Raw genomic sequence first — 19208 nt, forward strand, 5'->3', positions numbered from 1 at the left:
CCCTGGCGAGGGCCATCTTGCTGCACCACAGCATGGCGCGGGCTCCACATGGTGACACGGTGCTCTGCCAGCTCGGGTGCCACCCATGTCATCGTGGGGCCCCAGCCTCATGACCTCACCTCTCAAAGGCCCACCTTCAAACACCATCAACAAGTGAATTTGGGGTTTATGTTTCCAGCACATGCTTCTGGGGGCATGTTCAAACCATAGCGTTCACTCGTGTACGTGCACAGGATTTTATGTGCTAAACATAAAGGGAAAAGGACCCCAGGAGCTGGGAGAGCCCACCTGGGGGCGGCTGAGGGCTGCAGGGGGAGGGGAGAGTAGCTGGTGGGCCTCCAGGTGGGGACACTGGACTGTGTCCCCTCTGTCCCCTGTGGTTTGTTTTCTACCCAAACGGCTGCCACATGTCTCCTTTCAGAAGAAAGTTGGAGCTCAGAGAGGGCATGAGGTTGCCTTGGGTCACCCAGCAAGCTGGGTGGAGGAAACTATGGTGCTGGAGCTGCTCAGAGGAAGCAAGGCTGCCTTCGAGATCCCCCAACGCTGAGCTGGGGGGTCCATGGCCTTCCCGAGCCCCCCTATTTTCCTTGAAACCTGCACTCTCCCAGCAGGTCTGCCTGGGCCCCAGCCCCTCATTCCTGCAGGGATGGAGAGGACGCTGGACTGGCTGGGGCCCAAGCTGGCTGGGTAATTGGGTTTCAGGGATGCTCATGGATATGCTAATGGCGGGACGCTGAGTGCCTGGCCCTGGCTCCCGGGGGAGGGGAGGCCCAGGCAGCAGCTGGGGGTCCCGCAGCACCTCAGGCACAGAGCTCCGTGCTCTTGGGACTCAGACTGCCTGATCCCAACCCAGCTCCCCAGCTAGCCAGCTGTGTGACCTTGAGCAAGCCACTCACCCTCTCTGAACTGCTCACTCTGTGCTCATCTATGAAGTGGCAAAAATAACAGGACCCCTTCGTCAGGTTCTTGGGAGAAGGTGAAAGGACGGATCCACCCCGCACACTTGGCCCAGGGCCAGGCACAGAGACTTTGCTTGATAAAAGCCTTAGTGGCCATTTTCGGTTTTGTGGAAGGTCCTACAGGGATGAGCGGCGGACTGCTTGCCGAGCGACAGGGTGACTCACTCTCCTCTTGCTGTTTGTTTATGTATATTATCCAATTTGGGGCAATGAATCTGAATTTCTTGCATAACCAAATACCAGTGTGTGGGAGGTGCCTAGGGACGGGGCTTGGAGAGGAGTGTCCGGGGACTTCTGTGTTGCCAGGAACCAGGGGTCCCGCTTGGGGGTACCAGCCAGGAGCTGGGTCTCCAGGGGCCTGGCAGAGGCAGGCAGGAAGGGGACAGAGAGTCCCAGTTCCGGGGGGGCCACAGCCAAGTGACCTCCTTGGAGCCTAATGACTGGGCAGCTTCCGCAGGGAGAGGTGTGGCGGCCGGGGCAGGAGCTGGGGAGCCAGGAGGGGTGCAGGGGTGAGGGAGGCTGATCCGAGGTGCAGGGGGAAAGGCAGGGCCTGGAGTCGGGCCACCGGGAAGGAGAGCCGAGTCCGGGAAGGGGGCCTGCTGGGGCCATTGGGCTCCCCTGGGAGGGGCGCAGTGGGGGCTCCGCCGAGGAGAGCCAGCCAGGTGGAGGCAGGACCTGGTGAAGTCCAGCTCCAGACTCAGACCCCAGGGTCCAGGTCCCACCTCCACCGCCCCGCCGCACGTTCCCCGGCGGACACTCACCGCACCCTGGCCTCCCACCTGTGAGACGGCACTGCTCACCCACCAAGGCCCCAGGAGGCTGCGGACCACACACCGGCCTCCAGAGGCAGAAACCGCTGCTACCACAACCCCAGCCTCCTCCCTGCCTGGGCCCCTGGCTCCCTGTCCGCCGCCACCGTTGGACCCAGCTTCGACTCCGGTGGGTGCGTCCCCGCAAAGTTCATGTGCTGGAAACAACCCCAGCTTCACATGTGGATGGTAACCCCAGGCAGGGCCTTTGGGAGGAGATGTAGGTTCTATGAGGTCCTGAGGGTGAGGCCCCACCTTGGCATTAGTGGCCTCCTGAGAGGACATGGCGCTCTGTGTCGCCACGCGGAGCCCCGCGCCATGCTGTGGTGCAGCAAGAAGACCCTCGTCAGGTGTCCATGCTACCGTTTGGCTTCCCAGCCTCCAGAACCGAGAGCTGAATAAACCTCTATTCTTCATCAGTGATCAAGGCTCAGGCATTTTGTTTTGGTTTGGTTTTTGTACCAGAGAATGAACCCAGGGGTGCATAACCATGAGCCACACCCCCAGCCCTCTTTATTTTTTATTTTGAGACAGGGCCTTGCTAAGTTGCAGAGGCTGGTTTTGAACTCACAATCCTCTTGCCTCGGCCTCCCAAGCGACTGGGATTACAGGCGTGCGCCACCGCGCCCGCCTCAGGGATTTTGTTACAGCATCGGAAGACTGAGGAAGGCCCCACGCAGCCCTGACAGATTTACAGCCATTTTTAATTTTTAATTTTATCACCAGGGGCTCAGAAAGGCCTCAGTTAAATGACCTCCCCATTCCCAGATGAGGACACTAAGGTCCCGGGAGGTGGAGCCACTGGGCCAAGGCCGCAGTGTGCTGGCTGCTCCTGAGGCCTGTGGTTGCTTCGCCTCTCTGGGCCCCAGGTTCCCCCTCTGTGAACAAGACGGGCAGTTGTGTCAGGATGACCATCGAGACTCCATGTTGAAGCTTGCTGGGGACACACTTAGTACCAACGAGAGGCCCCTGCGGCCCCTGCTCCCTGTCCCCTCCCAAGCCGGGAGAGTGTCCAGCAACTTTCACGCTTCCCGCCCAAGCAGACTCCCCTCCAGGGACAGTGACCTCAGCCTGGGGGACAGAGCTTGTCAAACATGGCAGCTGCTCTCTCAGCTTGAGAGGCCTTTGAAGTTTCTTGCTTTATCTTCGAAATTCAGCACATTTCGCGTGTCATCCCGTCCGTGGGGTGTTTCTGATCTAAATCCCGTTTTAAACTACCAGCTCGCTCTCACGGACCGGAGATCCCACCTGGGCCTGCGGGGGCGGGGGAGGCGGCCAGGGGCCCATCCACCAGCGCCTGCCGGAGGCCAGCAGCCTCCCCGGCCGCCCCCAGCACTGCAGGACAGTCAGGGACTGTCCTAGGAGCCAGGCTCTGGGCAGGTTAGGAGCACTGGGAACTCTGCAGGAGGGGACACTGCGGTCCTGACAGGCCCTCCTGCCACTCCTCCGCCCCACTCTGATTTCTGGGCAGCTCGCCCTCCTCTGTCTAAGTCCTCAGCACCTCCATTGCTCACAAAGGCTCACAGACGTGGCCGCTCCTGCCCCCACAGCCCCCGACCTCTGTCCTCTCCCCTCTCACTCTGCCTCAGTCACAGGGGGTCTGGCAGGGTCTCCAGGCAGACCCCTGCCTCAGGATCTTTGCACGGCTCTGCCCTGCCTGGCACGTGCTCCTCTGGGCTGGCTCCTCCGTTCCCCCCCTGAGATTGGCGCCCCTGCCCGCTCCTCTCTCCTCTGCTTCACAACCTCTGCATTGAGTGACACTGGTTTCAGTTATACTGACTCTGCTGCCTTAGTCCCCCTCCTGGACTGCGAGCTGGGCCTTGCCCTCTGTGTCCCTGGCCCAACACAGCAGGGGCAGGATGCATATTTGTCAAATGGAGGAAGCAGGGCGGGCCAGGGGCTGGGGACCCGGGGAGCAGCACCAGCGCCCCGAGTCTCGCCAGCAACTGTTCCGGGCAGGCCGGGAGGTGTGGGGAGCCGCGGGCAGGGGATGTGGCGGGAGGAAGCCTCCAGGGACGTGCAGAGGGGCCGGGCCTGCTGCAAAGTCACCTCCACGCCCGCCCAGCCTCTCCAGCCCCGGAACCTGCTCAGCGCTTTCCCTGGGTCACTGCCCACTGCCTCCCCTCGGCACCCTCTCTCCCTACCCCGCCTGCAGGACGCCAGGCAGCTCCCCACTGTCCTTGGATGGCGTCCGTCCCAGGCACGTCCTGCCTCGGGTCCTGCTCCCCGGCCTGCTCCCTGGCGTGGGGGCCCTGTGGCCTCGCCGAGCAGCGCGGCAACCTCCCTGGCTCCTTGGTGCAGGAGCTGCCGTGCAGCCCCTGGGGCTGGACGCAGCCATCAGAAATGTGCCCACCCGGGAGCCGGCTCAGGAAGCGGGGGTGGCCGTGCCCCTGGGGGCCGGCTCCGGGGCTGGGGTGAGGGTCTGCCAGGCAGAGGCACCAGCCCAGGTGGAGTCGGGCTGCAGGGCGGCTGCCTCGGCCTGGCAGAGCGAGGTAGGAGTGGGGACGTGCCCTAGAGCCCGTGGGCCCCGGGCCTGCTTGGGGCGGTTCTTGACCCTGAGAGAAAACAGGGCACCCGTTTCTCACTGACGGTCTCAAGGACTTTGGTTGTTTTAAACTATAAACCTGTTTAGTGTGTGTGTGTGCACGCGCGTGTGTGTGCACGTGTGTGTGCACGTGTGTGCGTGTGTGCACGTGTGTGCACGTGTGTGCGTGTGTGCACGTGTGTGCATGTGTGTGTGCACGTGTGTGCACGTGTGTGTGCACGTGTGTGTGCACGTGTGTGCGTGTGTGTGCGCGCGCGTGTGTGCACGTGTGTGTGCGCGTGTGTGTGCACGTGTGTGCGCGTGTGTGTGCACGTGTGTGCGCGTGTGTGTGCCCGCGTGTGTGCACGTGTGTGTGCGTGTGTGTGCGTGCACGTGTGTGCGCGCACGTGTGTGCGCGTGTGTGCGCGCACGTGTGTGCGCGTGTGTGTGTGCACGTGTGTGTGCGCGTGTGTGTGCGCGTGTGTGTGTGTGTGCACGTGCGTGTGTGCACGTGTGTGTGCACGTGTGTGCGTGTGTGTGCACGTGTGTGTGTGTGTGTGCGCACGTGCGTGTGTGCACGTGTGTGTGTGCACGTGTGTGCGCGCGGTGCTGGGGAGGGAACCCCGGCCCAGCAGGGTTTCAGCTGGGCAGCTGGGGTGAAGCCGGAGTCTGGGGTTGGCCTGGTGGGCAGATGCCCTGTGGCCGAGCACCCTGGGGGTCTCCCCAACAGCTCCAGCACCCAGACCCGGGCATCGCGCCTGGTGGCCCTTGCGCCCCTAGAAAGAGCTGCTGTAAAGGAGACTTTAGGCCTTTGTTGGTGTAGAATAAATATATTTATCTTATGTTCTGAAACATTTTCTTTGACCCAGAAGCTTATTTCTTTCTTCTGTTAAAAGAAATCGCCACCCTTTCGTGGGCTCCTGGGAGTGTGGTGGGCCCAGGCGGCACGAGGCCTGGCACGAGCCTACTGTGCCCACCCGGACCTCGGTCCTGCCTTGGCCAGCCGGGTGGGACGCGGTGCCTGGCAGGACCGGCAGGGGCGGGAGGGCAGAGGGCTGGGAAGCTGGAGAAGTAGAGGTAGCAGGGCCCCAGTTGCTGCTCTGTCCCCTTCTCCCTCCCTGTCCCAGTCCCCAGAACCGCCGGGACCACACCTCTGCTGCCTCTCTGTCCTTCCGTCACTCTGCAGCAAAAGCCAGGCAAAGCCAGCTGTCCTTCCCAGAGGCAGCACCCCTGGCCCGGGCAACGATCCTCTGCTCAGGCCCCCGCCTGGCCCCCGGTCTCCAGGCCTGGGGTCTCAGCCCTCCCCTCATCCCTTCCCCTCGTCCCCTCCTGCCAGGCCAGAAGCTCCAAGGTCCAGGGACTATGCTGCTCGCCTCTGTGCCTGGTGCCCAGCACAGCCCCGCACACAGTTGGTGCTCAATTAAAATGTCTCGTGTAGAGAATGAAGTAGGGCCTGTCGCCTTTGTCCCGGGCCTCCTCTGACCTCTGGCTGGCTCCGCCTCACTGGGCAGTGGCCACCTGCCAGGTCCTAACTAGGCCGGGAGCTGGGGCACACACTGGGGAGATGGCTCTCTGCCCGCCCCCCAGGGCGGCCAGCCAGGCTGGGGGCAGAGGAGGGGGCCGGCCTGAGAAGGCATGGCCGGCAGAGGGGCCGGGGGACTGGGGTGGGCTGAGGGGCAGGTGCGGGCGGGGAAGGCCTGAGAGAAGGTGTGGTGGCTGGGAGTGAGGCCCCAGGATCCTGGTCCCAGGGGACACAAGGACGGGGCAGAGATGGGCTTCCAGGGCACGTCAATGTCACAGGGGCAGCACTGGGCTCAGAGCCAGTTACTGGAGTCCAGTGGGGTGTGGCAGAGTCACATCCAAGGCAGGGGACGGTCAGGGCACCTCCACGGCCCTCGGGGTGAGAAGCCAAGCAGGAAGCTGCACCCACCAGACCCCAGCGAGCCTCAGACCCTCCCCAAGGCCCCCAGAGTCAGGCCTCACCGCCCCTCACGAGTCCCAAGACCCCTGCTCAAGGGAAGAGGTGGGCCGTCTAGCACCTGCTGAGCAGGGGCTACAAGTCACCTGCAGCAGCCCGATCGCCATTCAGCACACGGGCTCCTTCGAGGTACGATCGGTAGGAAAAGGGTGACATCCCTTTTAGCTGATCTAAAATGTCCACTGGTGGCCGCGCCTTGGCCAGGGGCTCATGAGCTTACTGAATGGCAGCCGTGGCCATTTCTGCCTGGTCCTTAATCAGGATTGTCTTTCTGTCCCCCAGGGTTGCCGGTGTTGGTGATGCTTGCATTTGCAGTTCGGCAATCGTTAACTTTTGAAATTTCAGAGAAAAACGTTTTCGAGTCGTCAGTTGGAGAAAATACCAACGGTGGTTTGAAGTTTTAATATGTCGTTTGTGATGAGTAAGAGGTAGCGCTTCTTTTCATGAATTTTTGCCTGTGGACAAAATTGAGGACCGAGGGCTTGTTCCTTTTCAGGCTTTAATGAAAATACAGTCCGGAACAACTGCATTGTGGGACACCATCCAGACACTCAGGAGGTTGCACTTTGTCACCGTTAGCCAATTTCCTGGATTTTTTTTTTTTTTTTTTTTTTTTTGACCAAGGATTGAACCCAGGGTGCTTAACCACTGAGCCGCATCCCCAGCCCTTTTTATTTTTTATTTAGAGTCAGAGTCTCACTGAGTTCCCTAGGGCCTTGCTAAGTTGCCGAGGCTGGCTTTGAACTTGCCATCCTCCGGTCTCAGCCTCCCGAGCTGCTGGGACTACAGGCATGCACCACCACATGGGCTCTTATTTAGTTTTGAGATAGGGTCTCACTACCTCGCCCAGATTGGCCTGGAAAACCTGGGCTCAAGTGATCCTCCTGTTTTAACCTCCCAAGTAACTGGGACCACAGGTGTGTCCACCACACCATATTTGTTTGTTTATTTTGAAAGTAAGTTATTCACCTTGCTAAATAATTTTTAAAGGATTCTGCTTCTAGACTATGCCAGTTGTTACATATTCATGCAGATCAGAACTGAAGTGTTCTGGACAGGAACAACAGCTGATACCCTAGTACCGCAGGAGCCTAAAAACTAACACAGGCCTGGCGAGAGGAGATACAAGCCTCTTGGGAGGCTGAGGCAGGAGGATTGCAAGTTTGAGGCCAGCCGCAGCAACTGAGCAAGACCCTGTCTCAAGATAAAAAGTAAAAAGGACTGGGGATGCAGCTCAGCAGTAGAGCCCTGTCCTAGCACGTGTGAGGCCTTGGTTTGATCCCGAGCTCACACACACACACACACACACACACACACACAAACCCGTTTGCTGGGGTCAGGTGTGGGCCCTAGAGTGGGCTGGCTGGGTCCCACATCCAGCTTGGACTGGAGCTCCTCCCCCACCTCACCTGGCCGCTCACCTGCCTCCATGCCCTCTGCAGGGAAGCCTGGTGCACCCTTTCAGATGGGGAAGTGATAGGCGGCCGTCCTGGGGAGGAGCCCCATCTCCTACCCTCCCTGTCACCCCCTGAGCCTCAGCTTCCCCATCAGAAAAATGGGTTAAGGTCCTGCTGTGATTTAGAGCCTCAAACCAAACAGAGCGGGGGGTGGGGGGCGAGAGCCTGTCCAGGGTTAGGCGAGGTGCGGAGGGCAGCCAGAGCCCAGAGCTGTCCTGCCTTGGCGGCAGCCGCGCCTCCTGACAGCTGGGGCACTGTGCCCTGTTCAGTGGTTCTGCTGAAGCCTGCAGGCTGTTTCCCTTGGACAGCCTGGCCCACTGCAGGTGACAGGGACAGCCTTCTGGGGCTCTGTGTGGCCAGGTTATTAAGGTCCCTGGGGAGAGGAGAACAGGGCCTCGGGGAACCAGCTGAGGACACCAGGATCCCTCATCCATGGAACACCGGGTACAGGGGCGTTGGGAGAAGGGGCACAGCAGACCAGCCCCCGGGATGCCCCTGACCAGGGGACCAGGTCCTCCCACAGCCGAGTCTCGGCCCCCGGTACTGGGCCTCCCCTGCCCTTCCCACCTGTGGCAGCGCCACCTGGCCTGGCCTTCGCCAGCTGGACCCAAGCAGGCCCACTGGCTGCTCAGACCCTGGCTGGGCAGCCCAGGGTCCCTTCACCTGCTGGCTTTGACCGGCCAAGCCCACGGGGCTGGGATGCCAGGCAGGCGGCCTTGCTGTCCCTCTGACGGGGGCCTGCAGAACGGCAGGTCAGCGCCCCCTCCCCGCCTGTCCCTTCGAGGCTAGCTGCCAACCCATTTGGCACCGTGCCCTCTTTGAGCAGGAGCCAGCTCGTTTGCAGCCGGTGTTAATTAAGAGAGAGGTGATGGGGCAGGCCAGCGAGGGCCACGGAGGGCAGCTTCCGCCAGCCGCCGCCCGCCAAGGGCCGGGGCGCCCGATGCACTGTCCTCCCCGCCAGCTCCTGGGCAGGGCTGTCCAGGGGCCCCACCCCATGCCTGTGGTTGCATCTGCTAGGCCAGGAGCAGGGTCAAGGCCACGCGTGACGGGGCCCACCACGTGTTGGACAGGACTGGGCAGGCTGGGCCCCAGGCCGGGCAGGCGCAGGGCCCTGTGACGGTCCCCTCTGACGGTCCGCCTTGAGGTCTGCCTGCTTCGTGTTTGGCTTTGGAGTCATCAGACCCAACTCCAATCCCGCCACGGCCGCTGCCTTGGTTTTCTTCTCTGTAAAATGGGAACAGCAGCCCCTCCCGGGGCCATCTGTGCGAAGCATTCAGTCTGCGCCTGGAGAACGGCCTCCCTCGGCCGCCGACATGGGGCCTCCGGGGCACCGGCCACGCCCGGGCCACAGGGAACCTGCCCCACAGTCCTGCCCAGAGCCACCGGGGCCCCACCGTGCCCGGGCCGCCCTCCGTCGCTCAGGCTTGGGATGCTGCGGCCTCTCCGTCGCTCGGTCTGAGGTCCCCCTGCCTCCCCTGCCCGCCCCTGCTCTGGGAGCGGCTGCTCCTGCCTCTCCATCTTAATTAGCTGCTGGTATTAATCTCGCAAGTAACGTGGCATCTTGCAGCCCTGGGTTTTCAGGCTGTGGAATTAATTATTCCCCAAGCGAAAAGCCGTCAGGTCTGGGAGCCACCACGCCACTTAGCCATGGCCGCAGCTTCCACACGCAGCCCGGGGCCAGCAGCCTGTGGGCCTGGAAACGGCCCCCAGCCCCACCCAGAGGGGCTGCAGCCAGGGCTGGAAGGTGAGGTGGGGACCGAGCCCCGCGGGGAGCTGCAGGCCCAGCTGGGAGCCAGGACCTCGAGCCCGGGCCGAGGCCCAGCTGGCCTCCCCGGGACCTGTGCACTGGACCCAGTGCACGCACCTGCCCCGGCCCTGCTTCCCCGGTGAGCACAGGTGCTCTGGGAGGCCAGGAGGGGGAGGCCCGGCCAGGCTGGAGGACAGTGGCCAGCCCAGCCCTACCATTCCAGAGGAGGGGCCGCCGGCCACGTGGGGAGGCGGGAGGGTCAGCCAGCCAGCAGAGGCAGATGGGCCCGGCTGCTCTAGACGGTGGCAGCCACGGCGGCTCAGCCAGGTGTCCACTCCAGGCCAGGCAGGGCCAAGCCCCGAGCTGGGGCTCCCTGGCCCTCGACCTTCACGCCAGCCCGGGAGGTGGAGCCCACCCGCCTGATTTTCACCTGGGGAGACGGAGGCGTGGGCGCCTGACTGGCAGGCCCACCGCACCCTCCCCGCTGGGCCCAGCCCAGCCTGCGCTCCCGCGTCCTGCTCGTTCCGGGGCAGCCTGGCCACACGCGCCACGGCACAGCTGCTTCCTGGTGGCGTCCAGTCTGTGTCCTCCGTGGCCCGAGAGCCCTACGGGCAGGAGACCTCCTGTCCTCCACTCCTCTGTGCCAGGCCTCAGGAAGCACTGGGGAAAGATGGTGCGTGGAGGGTACATGGCGCTGGTCACTCGGGGCCCTCATGCAGCTGCCGGGGCCAGCAGGAGCCCCGCTGCCCCTTCCCTGCCACCCTGGGACCCTCGACCCCGAGGAGCCTCTGTGGGGAGACTCCTGGTTCCTCCTTTCGGCCATCGGCAGCCCTCCTCCGGGCTGGGAGCCCCGTGCCCCGACCCCCCTCCCCGTCCCCACAGCCCCTGTCCCCAGGTCACTTCTCCACTGACCCCCTGTCTCTCTCTCTTGCAGCCAACAGCTCCCTGCTTGGAGGTGGAGGTGGTGAGTGGACTCTCCTGTCTCGGGCAAGGGGGGTGGGGGTGGCCTGGTGACGTCTCCTTCCTGCCGCCTGCTGTCGCTGGACACAAGCTCTGCACTGCCGGGCACCCTGGGCAAGCCCAGCCCCGAGCCCAGGCCTCCTGCTCTGTTTCGAGGGGGCCCGGCCTGGCTGCACCCCTCATGCCACCTGGCCTCAGTTCCCTCCCTGTGAGGGTGAGATGACCAGCCCTGCCCTCTGCTGGTGACTCACAGGTGGCTCCGCAGCCAGGACAAGTCGGGGCCTCTGCCCATGGCTAAGGCCCCAGGCACTGGAAGTCCCCCAGGAAGCAGGGACTCCAGCAAGGCCAGGCCAGCGGAAGGTCAGAGGTCAGGGTGGGCCCCGTGCCCAGGCGCCCGGGGGCATTCGTGGGGCCTGGGTGCCTTCCTCGCACCCGCCGCCCACCAGGCCCGGCCGGCATGGGACCCGCTGGCCGGCCGCTGTCTGAGCGGGCGGCAGGATGATTGGCGAGCCGGGGGCCAGGGGTTAATGCGACGCCGGATAAATCCCGGGGGCCGTGTTTACGGCGGCAGCGGCGGGGCCCAGGCCAGGTTTTAAAAGGGAGAAAATAAAAGGGGCAGCGAGGTCAGGGATAAATAAGAGCAGCTGGAGAGCTGGGGACAGCCAGGAGGGAGGGCGCTGTGGCGGGAGGGTGCCTCCTCCCGCTTCTCCTCTAGCTGTCCCCGCGGAGGTCACAGCCGCCCGCGGCGAGGGCACTGAGGCACACGCAGCCCCCCACCCGGCCCCGCTTCCAGAGCCTGTTTTTGGGAGGACTCGGGGGTGCTGGCCGATGGGAGGACCCACGGCACCTCTCCTTCCACTCGGCCATCGCCAGTGACTGAGCGCTCACTGTGCGCAGGCCGCCGCCCAGCGATTGAGCGCTCACTGTGCGCAGGCCCCGAGCTGCTGGACGTCGTGGGCCGGTCCCTGCCCTCAGAGCTCACAGTGCGGAGACAGTGGCCACCACCACCCAGGGGGAGCTGCGGGAGGCACAGGCCAGTGGGAGCTTGGCCAGGAGCACCTGTCCCAGCTGGGCCACCAGAATGGCTTCTGGAGAGACGTCACCTGTACTGAGCAAGAGGCAGGCAGGAATGAGCCCAGTGGAGAGAGGAGGGCCGAGGAACAGCACAGACAGGCTGGAGAGCAGGGGAACGGGGCGCAGGTGCTTAGAGCCTGGCCCGGAGGCAGGGAGGCAAGGGCTGGCGCAGGAGCCTCGGAGACCAGCCAGGACTGGGAGGTCAGAGGGCCAGGAAACAACCGGGCTTCCGGGTCCCCGGTCAGCTCATGGCTCCGCTGCTGCTCCAGACCGACTCAGAGCCAAGGCCAGGTCCTCCTGTGCAGGGTCCCCTGTCACCTCCAGACCCCCGCCCCGCACTGCCCCCACGGGGCTCCAGCCTCGCCCGCCTTCCTGCGGTTGGGCACAGGCCTGGCCCGCTTGAGGCTTGGCCCTGGCTGTTCCCTGTGCCCAGAAAGCTCTTCCCGCAGAGGTCCCAGGGGCCCTTCCCCAGTGCCGGCCTCCGGCCGCCCACCTGACCCCGCTGAGTCTGAGCTTCCTGGCGGCCCTGCCCTGGCCCCCGCCTGCTCCGCGCCTGCTCCGGTGGTTTTTCTGGAGCATCTCACTCCTTCCAACATGCCAGACGCGCCCAGGAGGACTGAACCGCCTCAGCTGGGTCTGGCGCACGCAGTAGGTGCTCAGTGAACGTGTGGCAGGGAGGTGGGAGCTGCAGGGAAGGCTGGGGACAGCCCCAAAGGGTAAGGAAGGACTTGGTCAAGGACAGGGGGCAAGAGCCTTGGGGGTCCAGGCAGAATGGGGGGGACCTCGCTCTGGGAATCACCTGGGGGTCCGGGCAGAGCGGGGGGGGGGGGACCTCGCTCTGGGAATCACCTGGGGGTCCGGGCAGAGCGGGGGACCTCGCTCTGGGAAGTCCCGGGGCGCCTGCCCTGGCGGCATGGCGGGCGTGGCGGGCATGGCGGGCCCGGAGGAGAGCAGACCCGCACTCAGCCCGACAGACGCAGAGATGGACAGGGCCGCGCCCCGGAGGAAGTGGCACCCGAGTCCAGCCTTTTAACGCCGCGGAGATTTATGGAGCGCCGAGTGCTGCCGGGGCTGTCACTCTGCTAATGTGATTGGAACAGGGTGGAGGTGGTGGGAGGGGCCCGGCTGGGGACGGGCCTCGCTGGTGGGGGCCTGCACAGCCTGGGCCCAAGTGGAGCCAGGCGCAGGCCCCGGGGCGTCCCTGCCCTCAGATCCGCCCCGTGCCCGCCACGGCCGTCCCGGCCTCCACCCCTGGCCAGAGCGTCCCCACCTAACTGCCTGAAGACCCCGGAATTCCCGTGGGGCCCGAAGCTCCCCCTGCAGGCGTCCAGCCACTGCCCGCCCCGCCCCACTGACCACCCAGGGGTCTCCCATCCGCGAGTTGAGCCAGTGCCGGGCCACTCGGCCACCAGGCCTCTGGGGGTCTGCAGCACTCCCGCCTCCGTGAGCGCCCCAGGGCTGCCGGGCTGAGAGGAGCTAACCCGGAGGGCTGGGTCCCTGGGCCCGCCTCACCCTGGGCCGGACCCCGACCGTGCAGGTGGTGTGGCCAAGACAGCGATCCGGGACTCCGTCTGAGTTGCGTGGGAAGCGGGGCTGCGGCACCCAGGACTCGGCTTTGTCCCCTGGAGAGCGGGGTCGATGGGAGCTTAGCAGCTGGGGCATTAGGCTTGGGTTCTGAAGGCTGAATAGGAGTTGGGCAGGTAAGGCGAGATGGCCAGCCGGCAGGTGCACGGATGCAGGGAGGCCGGCAGCCTGGGGCAGCCCACCTCCCACCCCTCTCTCCCCCTCCCTCCTGGAAAGCCTTTTGTTGGCTCAATAAAATATTTTAAAGCACTCTCCTCTTGTATTGTGGGAGGAGGCAGGTCCTGAACGGGGTGGGACTCGGCCGCTGACGCACCGCCTCTCCTGTTTATTAGGACTGAAATGTTTACTCGGCGATAAGGAGCCGGCTTCTGGGGAGATTTGTGCGCTCTTTTTCAATTACCCCTCGTCTTTCTCTGCCACTTTTGCACTAAAGGGATAATAAATGTATCGGAGCGTTTCAATTATTCATCTAAATCATGACTGCGCCTGCCACGGCCAAGCTTTAGTGACAGATTAATTCAGGCGGCCTTCCTCTGCTGCCTGGTGGCCATCTCTGCTTGGGCCTGGCCAGCTCCCTACGGCAGCTCCAGGGGAGGGGCGGGGCCAGGTAGGAGGGCAGGCCGGACAGGACAGAACCGACCCGGCACCCACGCTCCCCGTCCCCTAGGGCCGCATGGTACATCCCTGTGTGTCCTGCGCACCTGGCCTCATGCCTGGGAGAAGCCTGGCGGCTGGGCCTCCTTCACAGCCTCTGGCTGGCACAGGGCCTTTGCACCTGCTGTTGCCTGAGAACGGCTGTGTTGGGGGAGCTTGGCCCAACCTCAGCTCTGCGCATGGGGGCCGGCTGGCACGGTCCTTGACACCAGGGTACGGCTGCGCCTGCCCATGGCTGGTGCGCAGGTGCTGGTTTGTGTGGTTGTTCAAGAACCACCTGCCGCCTGCGGTGGGGCCACCTAAGGGCACACGCAGGGCAGGCTGTGCCCCGGCGCCCTGCCCACTGCCCCTCCACCCAGCCCTCCGCGCGTGGGGCCCCTGCCCTCCTCATGCCCACGCCCCTGGGGCCAGCGCACCCTCTGCTCCGTCTCCCTTTCTCCCCATCTCCCTCCTCTCTGGGGGTCACCCTGAGCTACACCCCCAGGCCTTTTATTGGAGACAAGTTCTTGCTAAGTTGCTAAGGCTGGCCTCAAACTCGTGATCCTCCTGCCTCAGCCTCCGAGCCTCTGGGATCACAGGCGTGCGCCCTGCACTGGCCCTTCCCTCCCTCCGTAGTGCGCCTCCCTGGCCACCCGGGCCTCCTCTGCTCACCTTCCTCTGCTTGGTCGCTCCCGTCTGTGTCTCACACTGCGATTCTCCTCTCCTGCTCTTGCTGCCTGTTGTTCTCGGCTCCCTCTCTGCCTCCCTCCCTCTCTCTGCCTCCCTCGCTCACTCTTCTCAGGCAGGAGGATCTTGGAGGTGTCTAAGCATCAGACACCGAGCAATGGAAGGCTGCTGCTGAGCTGCGGGAGCTTCGTGGCCTCCAGGAGGAGGCTCGCTGGCTCAGCGAGGGACAGGTGGCCTGTGCTGCCTCGGTGCCCTCAAGGCCAGGCGGGGCACAGCACCCTCCCTGGCGGTGCTGGGCTCAGAAGCAGGTGGCCCAGTGGCGCCTGGCATCATGGCGCACATGTGTGATCCCAGAGGCTCAGGAGGCCGAGGCAGGAGGACGCAAAGTTTGAAGCCAGCCTCAGCAACTCAGTGAGGCCCTAAGCCACTGAGAGATGCTGCCTCAAAATAAAAACAATAGAGGGCTGGTAATGTGGCTCAGTGGCTAAGCACCTGGGTGCAGCCCCCGCGTCGGCCCTGGTTCCTGGTCCCAGGGCGTCCACCTCTCCTGCTGTGCCGTCCCATCCCACTACTGGTGACCTCAGAGCTGGTGTCCCCTCGCTGGAACTGCGCCCGCCCAGGGCGGTACACGTTGCTGACGAGCACAGGAGGTGGAGGCCGGAGGTCCCAGAGAGGCCCAGAATGCTTCGTGGGAGGCCAAGACGTGATTCTGTGGGTGGGTGGGAGCCACGGGAGGCTCTTGAGCAGGGGCGTGCCCCGCCCTCCGGGGAGCCCGCAGCCTTCCCGCGCCCCTGCCTGGCTGCGCTCCATGCGAGGTCGCGCCCACTGCCCACGCGTCAGGGCCCCTGGCCCACAACCAGAGCGAAGGCCAGGTGGCCGTGGGGCTCGCGGCCTGCCGCCACGTGCAGCCGCTGGGACCTTTATAACGGGAGAGTTCGCGTGATGGACGAGGCGCGGCCGCTGTGTACATAATGAAGCCCTGATGTTTTCAAATCCCCGTTTAAGGGGCTGATCTCACCCCGTAATGAATTTCAGAGCACATCGCGGCCCTGTCGTCCATCCATCTTCTCCCTGGGGCGCCCACCGCCGTGCCACCTGGAGGGCGGGCCTGGCGAGGCGCCCTGCTCCCCACCTGGACCGAGCCCCGGCCAGGACAGAGCTGGGGCCGGTGCAGGTTTGTTGACTGAATGTGTGACCGGAGGGCGGTCTGGCAGGCGGACCCTCCAGGTCTCTGCTCCCAAGGAAGCGCACGGCCCGAGCCAGAGCTCTTGGGGACTCGGTTTCCCTCTGCCTGGGGGGCCTGGCCCCTTTCGGCCTGGCGTGGACCAACGTGTGACTGCTGTGAGCTGCCCAGGTCCCTCGGCCTGGCCCCCAGCCCCAGACCTCTGTGCCTCCCTGGCTGGGAGGCCCCCTCCCCGACTCCGCCAGCCCCCACCTTCTTGGCCTCCCTGCCTGGCCCCAGCTGCGGAGGCTGGAGGCCCGGCCTCGAGCCCTGCTCAGGGCCTTCCCGGTGGGCTCCACCCTGGCAGTGCAGCCTGCCCCTGAGTCCCCAGGCCCGAAGGTGCAGGGGCAGGGGTGGCCCGCAGACTCCTGCTTGCAGGCGGGCGCCTGACGCTCGGTCTCACCCTGTGTAGAAAGGGGGACAACGTGATCCAGCCCCAGGCCCTGTGGGCGTCTCTGACTGGGTGCCACGCCAGGGGAGGAGGGACGTGCGTAGCGGTGAGAAACTGAGGTGCAGAGTGACCGTGGCCGGGGGGACCTGCGCTGGGAGGCTGCTCGCCTGTGAGCCCCACGGGGCTGGGCTGTCGCTGGAAGCAGTGCCCCACGGGGCCCGGTGACACATCGTGGAGTCTGTGACCCTGGGGAGGCGGGCCACGACTGTTTACCTTCAGGACCTGTCCTCCCTGCTGTCCTCCCTGCTCTGTGGGCCCACAAGAGGCCAGAGAGGTAGGGGAAGGGACGAGGACGGCCCAGACAAGACCTGACACCCCCCGCTTTACTGTGTGACTCTGGGAAGGTGACTTTGCCTCTCTGAGCTGTGGTCCCTATTCCTGTACTTCTTAGTGTTTGCTCTGCCTCGTCCTCCGAGACCCTGGACAAGTCGCTGCACCCCTCTGGCCTTCGGTCTCTGTCCCCCAGCGGCCTCCCAGAACGTCTCCCGAGGCCCAGGTTCTGAGAGGCTCAGAGGCTAAAGTCACTGGCAATCTTGGGGCAGGACTTCTGGGAAGAGGACTCCCGGAGGACCCCCGGGGCCAGATCCACCGGGTGGCGAGGGCGGCGTGGGGTGGAGGGCGGGCCGGGTGTCCTGCCCGGTGGCAGCGGCTTGGCTGCCCCTGGAGCCCCAGGCCACAGGCTCCTGTGCTGCTGTGAATAATTAATCAGCCCCTCCGCGCTTGTTTGTTTAGCGTGAGGAACGCTCCCCACTGAGACGCGTTTATTGCTGAATAAATTTAAATATCTAATCTCCCCTTCATGAATATTACAGCACCCTAAATAGCCGCCAGCTCCTCAGCGCGTGGCCGTGACCCTGCTGGGCCGCCTGCCCCATCCTGGCTGGGAAGCACCGACCGCAGCCCACCTGCCCTGGAGGGCCAAGCGGGGGCCGTGGAGGCGGGAGCCCCGCAGGGTGGGGACAGGTGAGGGTCCCCGAAGCAGCCCCTCCCTGGGTGGGGGCACCGACAAAGACAGGAGGAAGCCGGGTGACCGGCAGGCCAGCCAGGGCAGGGCCCAGTGGTAAGTGGGACCGGCGTTTTGTGGTCCTAGAGGAAGTGGGGTCACCAAATCACAGCACCCCAACCTGCTGGCCATGTGACGTGGCCAGGTCTCCCTCTGGCCCTCAGCGTCTTCTATCAAAATCAGAAAACATGGCGGTGCCTCCCTGGGAGCCGTGAGGCTCAAACAAGACGCACCTGGAGGCCACAGGACACCTGTAAAAAGCCAGCACAGTGGACACAGGGCCTGTCCTCCCAGCTGCTGGGGAGGCTGAGGCAGGAGGCACAGGTGGAGGCCAGCCTGGGCGGCCTAGGAGACGCTGGCTCAAAGTAAATAGAAGAAGGGGCCGGGATGCAGCGCGGGGGAGCACTGCCCGGCGCACAGAGGCCTGGGGCTCCATCGCCAGCCCCGGGGAAGACGGAGGGGACAGGTGGGGGACAGACCAGTGGAGGCAGGAGGAGGGGCCAGCAGGAGGGGCACTGTGGCCGCAGGAGCTTCTGCGGGGGCCACACCACGCGTGGAGGAAGGCTAGACCCAGGGGACAAATAAATACCTGCAGGAAGTCCTGCCCCCCAGGGGGCTCAACCTCCCCAGGAAAGACCCCAGGTTTTCTGGGGGGGGGTTGAACTGAAAGTTTTGAGGGGTTTTTTGGTGGCAGGTCTTGAGAACAGACTGAGGGTTAGTTGGCCGGTGACTTAGGGACAGCTCACCTCCCACCAGATGGCCCAGGGGCCCGGGCTTTTCCAGCTGCTCCAAGGGTTGGTGGGAAGGAAGGACATTTCCCTTGGTTGGGGCCCCAGAAAGCCTCCCCCAGCCGAGGCCCAGCTAAGAGCCAGAGTGAGGCCCGGGGGGTCAGGACCTAGGGGCTGCCGGTCGTGTGTAGAGAGAGGAGTGGGCCCTTTGGGCCTGTGGCCAAGGACGTGAGGGCCGGGGCTCCCTCTGCGCTCAGGCTGGGAGAGAGCAAGAGGCTGCCTGGGGTCAGGCAGGGGCCAGCGGAAGAGGCTGACCTCGGAAGCCCGCAGGCCAGGTCAGCCTGGCTCGGGCCTGCTTGGGGAGTGTGGGGCAGCGGTGGCACCGGGGCCTGGCTCTCACCTCTGCTGGAGGGGAACCCCTCCCGTGGGTGCCTGCAAAGCATCCCTTGGCCCTGGCCCTGTTCTGGCGGTTGCTGGAGGGACTGCAGCCCAAGGCCTCTGCGAGCACCGCTTCCAACCCGCTCCTCCTGCCTGTGCCCCCGGGTCAGTCCCAAAGGCCTGGCTGCAGGCCTGTCCATCTCTGCAGGAAACATTAAGTCCCCGAGACAGCCCTCCCTGAGCTCCGCTTCCGCAGGGCCCCCGGCCAGCCAAGGTCGCCTGTGGGGCAGTCAGTACCAGGAGACTGGCCGCTGGGTGCCGGGCGGCTGAGGCCACTGGAGCAAGGCGGCTCCCAGGAGAGCCGTCCTGGCACATCTGCCCCGGCGGGCACTCCATGGCCACCTGCGCCGGCCTACCTCTGCTGCACACACTCGCCGAACAGGTCACCTTTGTCACACTGTCATAGCAAGGGCCAACCAGCTTCCCTTCTGCTTACTGTCCTGGCTGCAGCATGTCGTAAGAACTGACTCGGGGCTGGGGGTACCGCTCAGTGGTAGCGCGCTTGCCTCGCATGCACCAGGCCCTGGGTTCAACCCCAGCTCCGAGAGCGCGCGCCCGCGCCCACACACACACACACACACACAGCAGAATCCGCGGCTTGGCGCTGTGGGCGGAGCTCCGCGGCAGAGTGCTTGCCTGGCCTGCACAAGGCCCTGGTTTTGAACCTAAGCACTGCAGGGAAAAAAAGAATTTATTCTTCCAACACCCTCCATGAGGCGGTACTGCTGTTGGACCCAGAGAGGTTGAGCCATGTGTCCTGGGTCACACAACCGTGGCTGGCAGAGCTGGGATTTAAACTCAGGTCACCCAACCCCTGGACCCCTCCTGTTGCCGGCCGTGTGGAGTCTGACCCAGAACAGGCATGCTGTGTGCCCTTGGCAGCACCTGGTCGCAGGGCCTGGGTGGGTTTCACTCAGCCGCCCCTGGGGCTGCAGCTGCTGGTATCCCTGGAAG

General features: G+C 64.5%; 1 protein-coding gene across 3 annotated transcripts in view; it reads left to right on the top strand.

Moving 5' to 3' along the window:
- Macrod1 (mono-ADP ribosylhydrolase 1) overlaps positions 1 to 19208 on the top strand; it is a 134540-nt gene that overhangs the window by 112255 nt on the left and 3077 nt on the right. For 2 of the 3 annotated variants that reach the window (XM_047515779.1, XM_047515781.1), the window contains exon 4: positions 10409 to 10438. The exons of the other annotated variant lie outside the window; for it this stretch is intronic. In XM_047515779.1, coding sequence (XP_047371735.1) covers positions 10409 to 10438 — 30 coding nt within the window. The remainder of the gene's footprint in view (positions 1 to 10408; positions 10439 to 19208) is intronic. 3 annotated transcript variants of the gene reach the window in all.

This window comes from Sciurus carolinensis, chromosome 11 (assembly GCF_902686445.1).
Source record: "Sciurus carolinensis chromosome 11, mSciCar1.2, whole genome shotgun sequence".
In the NCBI taxonomy this organism is placed as follows: Eukaryota; Metazoa; Chordata; class Mammalia; order Rodentia; family Sciuridae; genus Sciurus; species Sciurus carolinensis.